Source organism: Andrena cerasifolii, chromosome 3 (genome assembly GCF_050908995.1).
Source record: "Andrena cerasifolii isolate SP2316 chromosome 3, iyAndCera1_principal, whole genome shotgun sequence".
Lineage (NCBI taxonomy): Eukaryota > Metazoa > Arthropoda > Insecta > Hymenoptera > Andrenidae > Andrena > Andrena cerasifolii.
In genome coordinates this window covers 14,041,296-14,054,593 of record NC_135120.1, presented here as the reverse complement: position 1 = coordinate 14,054,593, position 13,298 = coordinate 14,041,296, and the positions used below count along the sequence as shown (strand labels likewise).

The following is a 13,298-nucleotide window of genomic DNA, read 5'->3' as shown; positions in this document are numbered from 1 at the left end:
CTGCCCCAAGTTTACGTCTTTCAGAACGTCCATTAATAAACGTCCAGTTGTTAGAATGCCTTTAAGAAATATTGCTTAAGTCGATTTATTTCCCCCTCTTATTCCCTTTTCCATGGAGAGTCAACGTTTAAACGCGCATCACAACGTAGCTGATCGACGAGGAACGAATTTACGGGAAAATCGTGGGAATCCGCGTGTTGCTCGGCGAAATCTGTCTAACCGTAACGCATTCACCCCCCACGTGCCTCCGCGGTCTCGCACAGCTATAATCTCGATACGAGCATTCACTGGCGACTATTTTCATTCGTCGCCTAATGGAATATCGTCCTTATAATCGTGTAAAGAGAAGCACCGAAACTGTCTGGCACTCACGAAGCCCTATTATACGGGGTGGTAGCGGCCACTTGCCTGGAAGAACCCTCAGTGCGATCATCGCGATCGAACCACGACGATCCCATGATCACGAGCTCGCGATAGATACGTGCTCCTTTGATCCAAGGAAACATGGTAAATGCCTTGTTGATCGTCCAAGTCGTGGGTGTGCAAAGGGCGGCGGAGTGTCGCGAGCACGGGGTGGTTTGACAAAAAGCAGAGAAAGTAATCCTTCAGCGGCTGCTTCCGCTGCAACGTTAGAAACCAGTGGTGCTGCAAAATGGACTTGATGTTGAATGAAACTGTAATCGTTCGAGGTGGTGAATTCGTGTGTCGCGACCCCTTCGATGGCCTTCGCACACCCAGGAACTCGTTGATCTGTTTTAATTATTCGGTTTAGTGGAAAATTGCGATACACCGTGTAGCGACGTCAAGTTAGATCGAATAACGCCGAATTGGATTTCGGCAAGTCACGGGAGCCACAGCCGTTGTTAGCTCCCCGAGCCGAACTGTCGATATACGATTAAAGAAAACGTTTACTCGACACGGAGGCAAAGGTAACTCGGTGTAACGAGCCAGTTTCAGATTGTGTAACCGAAGCGAGCGGAAGACAGCGAAGTCGTAGGGAATCAAGAATATCATTCGAAATAATCATTTAGTCCATTCCGCGGTGCGAGGACGCTACGAATGCATGTTCGCCGGTGAAGAACGCTGCTCGAGGCTCCGAGTCTATGTAACATTGTGCACACGAGGATAATTAATATTTCGTGGGAATTATTAAGGCCGTTGAGTACTAGGTGTAACTTACATGGATAAGTCGTCTGCTAAGGATTCAAATTCGGAGTAAACACAGTACTTACTTCCCGAACTCAAGTGAAACAATTGATATCTTCCAAAGTAATTGTACGTATACAGCAGCGTACTTTCGAGAATGTAAAAGTGACGGCAGAAGACAGAGGAATCTGCGTTGCGTTACGTTTGATAACGCGTGCACTGGCACGTGTATGGAAGACGTAATAAGTACGGGGTGGGGACAAGATCGCGGTACAACCGGCAAGGGGACGATTCTTGATGCAAAAATAAGTCCAAAGTGTAAAATAAGTTGTTTTCGTCTGAAGCTTTGTTTTCGAGAAAATTAAGGTTGAAGATAGCGTTGAGTACGTGTGCACTTAACGAATATATACCATAGTTAGAAACTGTTGGAAATGTCATTGTGGACGTAAGCAGAGTTATCCTCGTCGAATTACGGATGGCGGTTAGCATAAATGAAGGGTGAGGGGAAAAACGGGGAACGTCCATTTTTCGTGATTTTGCGATTTATACCATATTTTGTTGATGGCAACTGGGACTACAGAATTGTCGAATCTCAGGAGGGTTCTGAAGCCCAACTACCCCCGTAAGATAACGTTGCAGTCTTGGTATACTGGTTAAAAATAGGTAATGTCCACTCTGCACTGGAACAAAACACTTAATGTTCTCGATAAGGCTGTTTTGTGACATTCCCTGTTTTTCCCCTTACTCTTCAAATGAGTTACACTATCCTCACACTTAATCTTCTCTAAAACAAAGTTTCAGGCGATACAAATTTAGTTTACACTTTCGAGTTATTTTCGAATAGGATTCGCCCCTTGCCTTGTACCACGATTTCGTCCCCACCCCGTATGGTATGCGATAATTGGCTTGTTTGGCAAATACGATTTGAAGCTTAATTATGTGAGGAAAGAAACAAGTGTCGCAAGACGTCACAGTGGAATTATAATATTTAATTGGATAGACTGTGTTATAACATGAAAATTGAAGATAACAAAATAACTTAGAGTGCTGAGAATCATATACTTAGGGACCTCATTTCAATCTTATTTTCACAGTGAATAATTAACACGTCTTAGATGTATGACGAGCAGTGGTGGATTTAAGAAAAAAGGCCCAGGTGGCAAACGTTCTGAGGTTCCCACTTTTGGAGGAAAATGAAGTTTATTAAAAACGGGCTAAGTGGTGTAGTACAGAAACAAAATACAGTGTTTGGTTAAAATCATAATTTTTTTTAAGGATGGGACTCTAGGGTGGGCAGTGTTCCATTTTTCGGGAAAATGAAGAGGTAGTTTACTGAAAACCAGTCAAGTGTAGAAGCACGACAAAAATATAGTCTTATTCCTAATCATAATTTTCTTTTTTGGTCATGGGGCCCTGCGGGGCCTTCTGTGCAGGGGCCTAGGCGGCAACTGCTCATCAGCTGCTCTGTTAAATCCGTCACTGATGACGAGTATCAAGTATCACCAATAGATGAAACGAATGAGCACAAGTAGTAGATCAATTTAGGCTGTGGCATTATTGAGTATCTGAAATAGCCATTAGCTGAAACGAACCCTGATTGAACCAACGAATACCGATTGGATTGCAGAATTTGGTAACGATGGTGAAAGTGGGTTACGCTCTAATGATTTTCACCCTGTTGCTGATGATGTGGGCGGTGATGGTCCGGATGCACGAGCTGCCCGTGCAATACCCACCGTGTTTCTTCAACCCCCTTTGCACCTGCTCGAAAGCTATCCCCGATCTCGGCATAGTCACCTGTTACAACGTCCCGATGCCGCGGATACCTCAGCCGATCAACTCTTCGAAGGTGTTCATGCTGCAACTGGAGAACAACGGGCTGATGTTCCTGCAGTCGCAATTTCTCATGAACACAGGTACGAAGCGAAGAAGGCAAATCCCGCAGCTACTCTGCTAGCTCCTTGCGCTTTAATTTAATCTTTCAAGTTTTGAAGAAAGTAATTCTTGCCAAGAGAAAGAGAAAAGAATCGTTGCTCGAACGGTAACAAGCTGATCGTTAATGCAAGAAGAATCTCCCTTGCTCACAGTGTGTCGAAAAGTTACTTAAAAAGCTCGAGGTAAGCGATTGATCGTTTCGATGGGTGGTGGTCGGGTACGAAGAGAACGGAATAGGGGTTAAAGGGCACTGACCGCGCGTCACTAATAATTCTTTGCATCATCGATTACGTTACGGGCAAACGATACGTGACAGTTCAGTCTCCACCTACACGCCATCCCCTATCTCACAGGTCTGTACAGCCTACGGATCAAGCATAATCCCCTGGCCGACATCCCGGACGAAGCTTTCCTAGGGCTTGAGAGATCGTTATGGGAGCTCGAATTACCCTACAATCGACTGGAGAGGGTTCCCAGCAGGTCGTTCAGGCATTTGCAGAAACTGCAACTTCTCGATCTGACAGGTACCTCTTTAACGCAATCAGGCTCCTCCGTTCAGGGATGTTAAACCGATTCCCTCTATATTTAGGATTTCGATAGGTATCATCGGTTCGTATGCTTGATACTCCGTTTACGAAGTGCGATCGATTTCAGCGATCTCTTTCTCCTTCGTCAAACTGTTCTGGCTGAGAATGCTATTGTTCCCCCGGCAGGTAACAAGATATCGAAGATCGCCGCGGACAATTGGCGCGGCCTGGAGAATTCTCTGCAAAAGCTGCACCTGGGACGTAACGCGATCGACAAACTTCCGGCGGACGCGTTCGCCGGCCTCACCTACTTGGACATGCTCGATCTCAGGGAGAACAACCTGAAGGAGATCGACCCGTCCGTGTTCAGGGATGGCATGGCTCATCTGGTGCACCTCTACCTGAACGGAAACCAACTCACCCACATACCGTACGCGCAGCTGTCCTCCCTGAAGCGCGTGAAGGTCCTCGATCTCAGCTACAACAGGATATCGAAGATGCTGAACATGCAGCAGGAACCAGAGATCAGGGGGATACAGATGTCTCTGGACACTCTGCGGCTGGATTACAATCAGATCGAGATCCTGATGCCTGGTGACTTCCAGCACTTCCATAAAGTCAACAAGACCTACCTCGATGGCAATCCTTTGACTATGATCGAGGTAGAGCTTAAAGAATATCCCGTATTCACTCCTAATTGACCACTTCGCATAGTCGGTGGCAAGGAGCAGGCAGCGTCTGTGAAATCGTGGGACGATGTGCTTTCAGGAGGGGGCATTTAGGGATTCCAGGATACGGGAGCTTTATTTCAGCGATTGCGATCTCATGCAAGTCAGCTCCGCCGAGTTCGCCGGGCTGGAGTCGTCCCTGGAACTGCTAGATCTCTCTGGGAACAACATCACCACCCTCCCGAGCCCCATCTTCCAGGAGTACGATTTTCTGCGCACTCTAAACTTCCGCGAGAACAAGCTCCAGACCTTCTCGCCGGGTAATACGAAGAAATCCCATAATACATTTACGTTCCCCCGAGTAACGTCTCTGCTGCGCTTTTATCTCCACATCTACCACGCTCCGCATTCCGCGAAACAATCCTCGACGTGTTATTATTAGCGGAGGTGTTCAACGGTTTCCAATACTCCCTGTACAACTTGGACCTGAGCGGCAAGGAGAACAGCGTGGTGTCTCTGCAGGACCTCCGGCAGATGCGCAACATGCGTTTCCTCTCGATCTCGCGGATGCCCCAGTCGACCCTGTCCACGGACGATTTCATGGAGTACGGTATGGACATCAAGGAGCTACGCATCGTGAAAAGTAACTTGAACACCATCAAGAGTCACGCTTTCATGCACGTCCGCGGGATCAAGTACCTGGATTTCACGGAGAACTCGATCTCGTCGATAGAGGACGAGGCCTTCTCGGAGGTAATTCCCATTGTCCCCGGTCAAATTCCCTCGGAGAAACGTGTTCCCTCTTGCGCACCACGAAGCGCCGAGGTCGCGGCATTATTTGAAAAGCATCCGGACCCTGACGCTTCGAGTCGGCTATAATTGTTCGCTCTGGGTTTTACAGAGAAAGGGGTCGAGCGATCTTCCAGAAACGTCACGTTTCAAACGAGCAGCCCCACAAGATCGCAATGCGCCAGATCGATAAGAATCAGCAATTTGCCCTAATATTTAATTAAACTAGATTCGAAACCGCATTCCTAGGGGCCGTGATAGTCGCGGATAATTCCAATAAAACGGGCTTCCAGAAGTAATCTCTGGTCTAACGAGTACTTGACCTGTCCGCGAGTATAAGCCATCAGATAGTTTCATGTGCACCGAGCGCCGTTTCAGATCGACGCCCTAAATGTTTCTCTTAGGTGGGCCACTCGCTGCTGACGCTGAGAATGTCCCATGGCCTGTCGTCCTCCGTCTCTGAGATACCGATCAAGCCCTTCAAGTTCTTGACGAATTTACAGCACCTCGACTTCAGCAACAACAAGATCAAATCTCTGCCAGACACGTCGTTCCATTTCCTCAAGAGGATCAAACGGATCGAGCTGCAGGACAACGAAATCGACAACATCAGAAAGGGAACGTTCCAGGTAGAGTTGGCATCCTCTTGATTTTCCAGTTTCTTATCTGAATTTTAGCGTGGCCCGCGGCAGCCTTAACGAACGCGACGTGATCGTCGGTGCATAAGATTATGGTATATTTTGAACGATGCCTGAATTGTTCAGGGCGACATACATTCGACCCTGGAGGAAGTGAATTTCGCGTACAACAAGATTACAACCATTCAAACCCACACTTTCGTCGACCTGCTGAAATTAACGATGATAAATTTAGAAGACAACGCTATAGATAGAATCGAGAGGCGAGCGTTTATGAACATGAAGCTGCTCAAGTATATTAATCTGCGCGGTAACAAGATAAAGGACATCACTGACGAGTCTTTCCAGGTACTGTTGCCATTTTCAATTCCAGCTTCAACACTAAATAGTTCCTTCAAAATTCCACAAAATTACCAATCGCGTACAATTACCAATTACGATCATTTACGCCCAAGAATCTGCCGGACCTGGAGTTCCTCGACCTGGCCTACAACGACCTGAACGAGTTCGACTTCGCCTCGTTCGACCAAGTGGGAACATTGTCCTCGTTCAAAGTGAACGCCAGCCACAACGAGATCCCAAAGTTGTGGATCAATAGCACCACGTTCACGCCGCCGACCACCAGTGAGTCCGTCCTTAAATACTTTCGGCGTGTCTCGTTTAACGCTCCGAAACAGGTTTCCTTGAGCCGCATAAACGAAAGTCGATGAAACCCCTTGTTGGTACAAATCGAGATGCCTGCTCCTCTTGCGCAACGCGGCGCACAAATGCGCGATCTCTTCGAGCCGTTTTGCGCGGGCTACAATCACGAGCGACAGTATTTCTTGCGAAGCCTTCTGTGCCGGCGCTGCACAGATTACCATGAGACTACTTATCTGTTGCATTCTTCCAAAACCTGATCCAGATTCTGTTCTCGGTACGTTGCAGTCGGCGGCACCATACAGTCGAACATCAAGGTGCTGGACCTCAGTTTCAACAACATATCCGACATAATGAGGTACTACTTCAAGCCAGTGGAGTACTCGCTGACGCACCTCCACCTGTCTCACAACCATCTGAGCAACGTGACGCAAGGTGTCTTCGGTAACATGCCACACCTGCAATGGCTCGATCTCAGCCACAACGAGCTGATGGAGGTCGACTTCGACTGCTTCAGAAACACGAGAAACATCCAGGTCCTCTTCCTCTCTTGGAACAACATCATAGACATACCAGCCGAGACCCTCAGGCCGCTGAAGAAGCTGAGGATCATCGATCTCTCCCACAATAAGCTAAGAACAATGCCGGATAATATGTTCTCGGACGCCAGCATAGAGAGCCTGGATCTATCCCACAATCAATTCATGAGGCTGCCCATCAAGACCATGTCCATGTCCTCCGCTGCTAGCTTGTCCATGCTGGATATCTCGTGGAACAGCTTGTCAGGGATCCACACCACGGACGCCATATTCCGATTACGAGTTGGTCTCTTACAGCTTTCAAACGAACCTGCAGTTTCTAAATTCTCGCGGTTTCTCTCAATTTTACTTCACTTGCGTCCTCTAATTAGCGAGAAGGACTCGAGCAGTTTTCATCCGATTCGAGGACCCTTGCAAAATACACCTAGTAGTTCTTCTGGTTTCTCAGTTTGCAATTCAATTCCCGTCGATTCTCCAATTCTCGCGTGGATTTACAGCGCAATTTTCTGTCCGTCTCAGAGTCTAACATGGCTGGACCTGTCTTACAATCGGTTAGTCAGGCTCGACGACGGAGTGTTCACCGATCTGCCCTATCTAACTCACCTCGACTTAAGCCACAACAAGCAGCTGCTCCTGGAGTCTCGCGGAAGGACGTTCCACGGCTTGGAGGACTCGCTTCTTTACCTGGATTTAAGCAACATTTCTCTTCTAAGCGTGCGTAGATCGGTGCCAAGCGTCATAGACAGGTGTTTCGAAGGGAGGCGCTGTGGTCATTGCTTAAATGCCGTTCGCAGGTGCCTGAATTGCCATTGCGAAGGCTGCAAACGTTGTACTTGGCGCACAACGAGCTCGCGTCGATAGCGCCGGAAATGGCATCGAACTTGACGGCCCTGCACTACTTGGACTTGAGCGCCAACGATCTGACAGTGGTGCCATTGATCACGCACACCTTGCCGGAGCTGAAGACCTTCAATCTGGCCGACAACCCCATAACTGCCATCAGCAACACCAGCTTCTTGGGCATCGCGGACAGCCTCGAGGAACTGGACATACGACGACTGTCTTTATCGACCTTTGAAGTGAGATCCATTGATTTCCTTTAATATCTTAATGTTCAATTGTAAAGGAAACGAAGGAACGGTCGCTTTTTCATTTCGGTTCGTTCTTAACTGTCCAAAATAATGCTAGACAGATTTTCATTTCACGGAGCATTCGGGAACGAAGAATCGCGTGTTCCTTTGACGAGGTTCAAGAAACGTTTCTCCGCTTGCAGGCAGGAGCTCTCTGCAAAGCCACCAAACTTCGCAGGCTATATATAACCGCTTACAACGGCGTGAAGAATTTCAACTTCCCCGGCATTCTGGAGTATAATCATGGTCTCAGGCATCTTGTCATCGACGTAAGTTTAAAATAACCTTGGCAGCGAAAGGTCACAACGGAAATCTGTCTGTGATCATCGACAGTCGATGTACGGCGTTGTGGAAAGGCAGCGAAGGTATCGGATGCTTCGGTTTTAGGTACAAAACGACACGGATTTGGAGAAAGAGATGAATGGAAAGTTCCCCTACAAATTATTCAACGTAACACTGACTGGGCGAGCTTTGAAGAACATCCACACGGATATACTGCATGTACGTACGCTCCACTTCAGCTGCTTACTCAATCATTTTAGATCCCTTTGATTGGAGAATTTCAAGGGATTTTGTTACAGCATCTATTATTTCGTCATTTCTGTGTACAATTTAGAAGAACAACTGCGAATCAGTTTAAAAGTACCCTTCTCAAGTTTGACAATCCTTTCAATCCCCGAATCTATCGAGGAGTCCTATCCTTCGGTTTCAGGGAATAAGGAATCCGCATTTGCACTTCGGAATGTATAACACCAGCGTGGACACTGTCCCGCAGAAGATGTTCGAGAACGCAGAATGGGTGAGAAACGTAACAGTTCATCTTTATCACAGCGACGTGCGAACCCTTCACAATCCATCCAACGGATATAAACCAGGAGTTACAGGGAAACGATTTCTGATGAAGCTCACCGTGGCTGGGAGCTACTTCACCTGCGACTGCGATATCGGGTGAGTTCGTTACTCGATTTCCATCTGATGTGGGTAACTGTCTATCCGAATGCTTCGAATAATTAATGCTGTTAGACTCAGAAGTTTCCATCTGTAAAATTCCTCAAACTTCCATCCCCCTACCCCGTCCAATTGCTTCCTCGAGTCCAAGCGCCGAAGTTCTTCCTGAATATCTCAACAACGATTCCCAGCGACTTCTGGTATTCCCTTCCATTAATTCTTGCCGGACCCCGATTAACTGCTGGCACGCGAATCTTCAGATGGATGGAGACCTGGCAGAGGAAGCACAGACAGTACCAGGAGGATCGGTGCAGCACCTACAGCGAGTTCAAGAACTTCGAGAAGAACGAAGAGGACGAGGAGTTCGATTGCTGGAACAACGACTGGGACGACGACCTTCGTGAATCGTTTTGCTTGAACAAGAACAATATCTCGGTGCTGGAAGCGTTGAAAAGCGACCTCGAATGCGGATGGGGCGCCGGCGGCTACATCCACCCGCCCCATCATCTCGTTCTCCTGCTCCTCGTCATTCTTGCAGCGACCATCTACTAAGCTTTATCATCGCGTACTTACATTTCACACTTCTCGAATCGCTCACCATTCCTCTCCTCGCGGTGCACCGACGGCTCCGAGTGCGAACACGCGATTCATCGCCTCGGAACAGGGACAGCGTTGGCTGATCGTACAATCTCCGTTTCCCGGGGGAAGCGTCGCGGTCGCGATTACATTTGTTCGCGAAGAGAAATGTGCTGGCAAGTAACGTGAATGTCCCAATTTCTGCTCGTGTCCCCATTTCTGCTCATTTCGTATTTTTCTTATTATTATATGCGTTACGTTTTTACTATAGTTGCAACAGAATAATTCTAAATTATTTAAACATTTACGCGAGTGTTGCGCCAGCTTGGGGAAATACATACATCGCTATTTTTCATCAGCAGAAATACGGACATTTAGAGCATTATATATTTAATTACAAATTAATTATAGTTAAACCTCTTGAAATATCTTTCTTAAATAGTTTTTGAATTGGTTGATTTATTATTAAAGAATTAATCAATTACTCTGCAAATTTTCATCACAAACAATTTTTGTACACCGTCTTTATGACGAGTTACCTCTTAAATCAGCAGAAATTGGGACATTCACCTTAGATGATTGCGATCGTGTCAGTGATAAGTGTATCGTATAGTAGTTTCCACTTATCGAGCAACATTTATGATAGCTTTATTGCCGCTTAACGTTATCGGCGCAAGTGTGATCGCAGCTGCGATTGCCCGTTTGCAAACCGGTGTGCTTTTGTTCCTTTCGGATTATTTGGAAGCACCGCGTACGCGTTTTAATCCGGCGCACCGGGGAGAGGCAGAGCTCTTGCACATCCCCCCGTTTCTTCGCCTTCGACAGCACGCTTCGAATCAATGAGACTGTCAGATAAACGTTCAGATACTCGTACAAAGCGTACAACGTCGGAATCAACAGGAATTGAGGTTTTACTCTCTTCGTTAGGAATTAACGACTCTTCTTGCAATCGTTGTATGCAGGTAACACATCAGCGTCATCTTCTTCATCTGGTTTCTCATCTTTCTTCATTGTCGGGCTGAGAACTTGCGAGCAAGGAGCTTAATCGATTCTGAGCTACTAGAAGCTTCGTATAAGTTTCCTTTGGAAAGAAATCGGTCCTTCGTGAAAGAGAAGAAATCGAAGTTCAAAGGGGCTTTAGTTGCCTTCCGTGGACCACAAAGAATATTTCACCGGTGCTTTTAAAATCTTGCATCGCTCCGTAAAAGGATATAAAAGTTCCGTTTTGTTCGCGGGGGCCTTAGTTCGACAGAAAAGGTACTTTAACGTTCTGCTCGATCAGCTGGATGCGGGAGGCGTCCAGATCGTTAAGCACTGGAAAGAATTAGCAAGCGTCGAGCATAAGACCAAAGAGACTTGTACTTTCAAATACGTACTCAAGTGATATCTTGTCCTGTAACAAATTCGACAGTAAAATGGATTTTATACCTACCTGTTAAAGAAGAAACATATTCGCCTTGCAAGTACATGCTGTCGACACATTTTTTAATAAAATTGCACCGACTATACAAACGTGTTCGTCACTGTTCTCGATCTTCTATGTTTGATATATTACACCACATATGTAAAATGAAAAAAAGAGAATAAAGAGAACGATAAGGTAGGAGTAAAGGTTTGGCGTATAATTATATCAGGCTCGATTAAAGCGCGAGTTTCGCTAACGAAACGCACGTGAATATTCGGCAAGAATGATTCTTTAATTACACACGAGCAAAACAATTCATAATAATTACACAGGATGCACGTAACAATCATTACAATACCGTTCTAGCACACGTTACGACCACAATTCCGTTTAATTATAGAGCATAATCTTCCCAATTATTCCAATAACCATCTGCATGATCGGCAGCACGATAAAACCGAATATAAATACCAGGCAGACGTAAACGCTGAATAACTCTGTGGCGAACACGAAGCATCGTATCGCCGTCTGCTGGACGTCATCGCTGCTCCTTATGCTGATCACTTTATCCAGAACGAATCGTAATATGTACAGAAACACCTTAAAACAAATGACTTTACAGCTCTCTTTTCTTCTATTCAAATACAAAACGGCTCACCCAACTTGAGCGTCAATCTCGAATGAATATTTACAAAGAACTTTTGCTCTCCTGTTTCTATAGAGTTACCCTCAGTCTTTTAAAACGAATCAGCTATTACACATTGACATTCGAAAGAGACTCGACATTTCTCATCTAGCGTTGAGTAAAAAAGGGGTCGACGTATATGGGATTGAAGCGCGAATGGAATCGTTCAAGCAGGTGATTCTTTGATTATTCTAAGCAGAGCTATCCAACAGATCGCACAGTGAAATTAACAGGCTCTACTGGTTGATCGTTATTTAACAGTACCTCTGCAACAGGCATGATGTTCAGCATCACGTATAACAGAGCGAGGAGAGATCGACCAGTCGCTTCACCCATCATTCTGATAAGGGCGGAGAAAGAATATTCCGTTCTTGGGACGCCGCAGGATTCCTGGTAATTAACCAGGTACTCGCGAAAGTTGTTCAAGAAATTCGCTTCCGCATCGCGTTTCAGGGAATCCCCATAACGGCCGTCTATCTTGTTACATATATCGCGTAACACATTCGTCGAGACGTTATTCCCTTCGAATAGAAGAGGGATATTTAATATTCAACATATCAGTTAACCGGTCGCGCAAGTGTGGCCCGTTTGCGATTAATTCCCTTAATAAATTTACTTGGTTCGATGCTCCTATGATTCCAGCGATCGAAATCGGAGATGCTGTATAGATTCTTCCACTTCCAATCAGAATTGCCGGGCTCGCGGGCGATATTCGCGGGTGGAAAATTCTCCACAGACTCGTCGCCGTGCCGCCAATCGCCTGACCTCTGATTTAAACTATCCCCATCCGTTTTCAGTCTGAATTTGTCCGTAGATCGCGAACAAAGTTTGCGCGTTAAGTGACCATTTGCCTGGCTACTTTCTACCTCGCATCTATCCCCTTCTTGGAACTATAGAAACGCAAAGAAGAATGCGAAGGGGGCTTAATACTACTTTCGCATCGACGCACCGTAGTAGCCTACGCACTAAGAGCAAAGGATGGAAAGAAGAAGTATAGAAAATACTGGTGAACGCAAGGGATGAGGCAGTATTTGAATGTTAAGCGACCTTTCGAGTGACCGATTTCTGTCTCGTGGTTCTCTCCCTTCTAAAAGATTGTAGAATGTACAAAGCATGGAAAGAAATGTCACAGTGATTCTTCTTGAATCAGCGAATTTGAAATGAATATCTGTGAACGCATGAGATGGAACGGTATTCAAAGCTTTAGTCACAGACCACTTCTGTTTCTTCTACAGCTTACTTTGCGATTACGAAAAAGACATTTATTATCCAGATGCCACTTCTCGTTATAATCAGGCTTTGGTACAAAATCGAAGCTGCTCTGACTCTGTGGATCGCTCGTGTCCAGAGAACAGGATACACGGATCGCAGTTGGTCCTTCCTCGACACGCATGATCGCTAATTTCGAGACGACTGCGCGATTATCGGGCGGCGATTACAAATTTTTTTTTCACTGCCACGTGACGACGACGGAGACGAATGGAAGGGATCGGTTAAATTTTCATTTCTCGTATTCGTCCGAAAGAACCGTTCATCGTTCCAGGATGGAGACACCTGAAATTATCAATGGTGCGTCACCTGACAACGAAGTACACATAGACCGTGGATTCGGTCGAATCGACCCGCTTCGACCCATTTAAATCTACTGCAAAATTCACTACCGTAGCCGCGAG

General features: G+C 46.2%; 2 protein-coding genes across 3 annotated transcripts; one reads left to right on the top strand and one right to left on the bottom strand.

The window, feature by feature from the left end:
- Positions 1 to 386: 386 nt before the first annotated feature.
- Chp (leucine rich repeat containing G protein-coupled receptor chaoptin) lies at positions 387 to 11,146 on the top strand. Of its 2 annotated transcripts, none has more exons than XM_076809315.1 (16): positions 387 to 507; positions 2,774 to 3,062; positions 3,435 to 3,605; positions 3,795 to 4,270; positions 4,377 to 4,596; positions 4,719 to 5,029; positions 5,470 to 5,694; positions 5,830 to 6,051; positions 6,159 to 6,327; positions 6,631 to 7,163; positions 7,401 to 7,595; positions 7,676 to 7,960; positions 8,155 to 8,280; positions 8,399 to 8,512; positions 8,724 to 8,959; positions 9,220 to 11,146. In XM_076809315.1, exons 1-16 carry the CDS (start codon positions 505 to 507, stop codon positions 9,509 to 9,511), a joined length of 3,867 nt encoding a protein of 1,288 aa, XP_076665430.1. In that variant the 5' UTR covers positions 387 to 504; the 3' UTR covers positions 9,512 to 11,146. The 2 variants fall into 2 exon arrangements, with proteins under 2 accessions (XP_076665430.1, XP_076665431.1); XM_076809316.1 differs by lacking the exon at positions 387 to 507 and adding an exon at positions 949 to 1,275.
- Positions 11,147 to 11,213: 67 nt separating this feature from the next.
- LOC143367476 (uncharacterized) lies at positions 11,214 to 12,171 on the bottom strand (the record flags this gene model as incomplete). The annotated part of the gene is made up of 2 exons (XM_076809321.1): positions 11,214 to 11,540; positions 11,890 to 12,171. Coding segments are annotated over 2 exons (492 nt in total), but the record flags the coding sequence as incomplete, so codon positions are not given.
- Between the last annotated feature and the right edge of the window lie 1,127 nt (positions 12,172 to 13,298).

What these genes read in the sequence shown, in the direction of transcription:
- Chp (XM_076809315.1), top strand. An exon ending in ATCCTTTGACTATGATCGAG is followed by an intron (nt 4,271 to 4,376) that starts GTAGAGCTTAAA and finishes ATGTGCTTTCAG; the next exon opens with GAGGGGGCATTTAGGGATTC. An exon ending in GCAACATTTCTCTTCTAAGC is followed by an intron (nt 7,596 to 7,675) that starts GTGCGTAGATCG and finishes TGCCGTTCGCAG; the next exon opens with GTGCCTGAATTGCCATTGCG.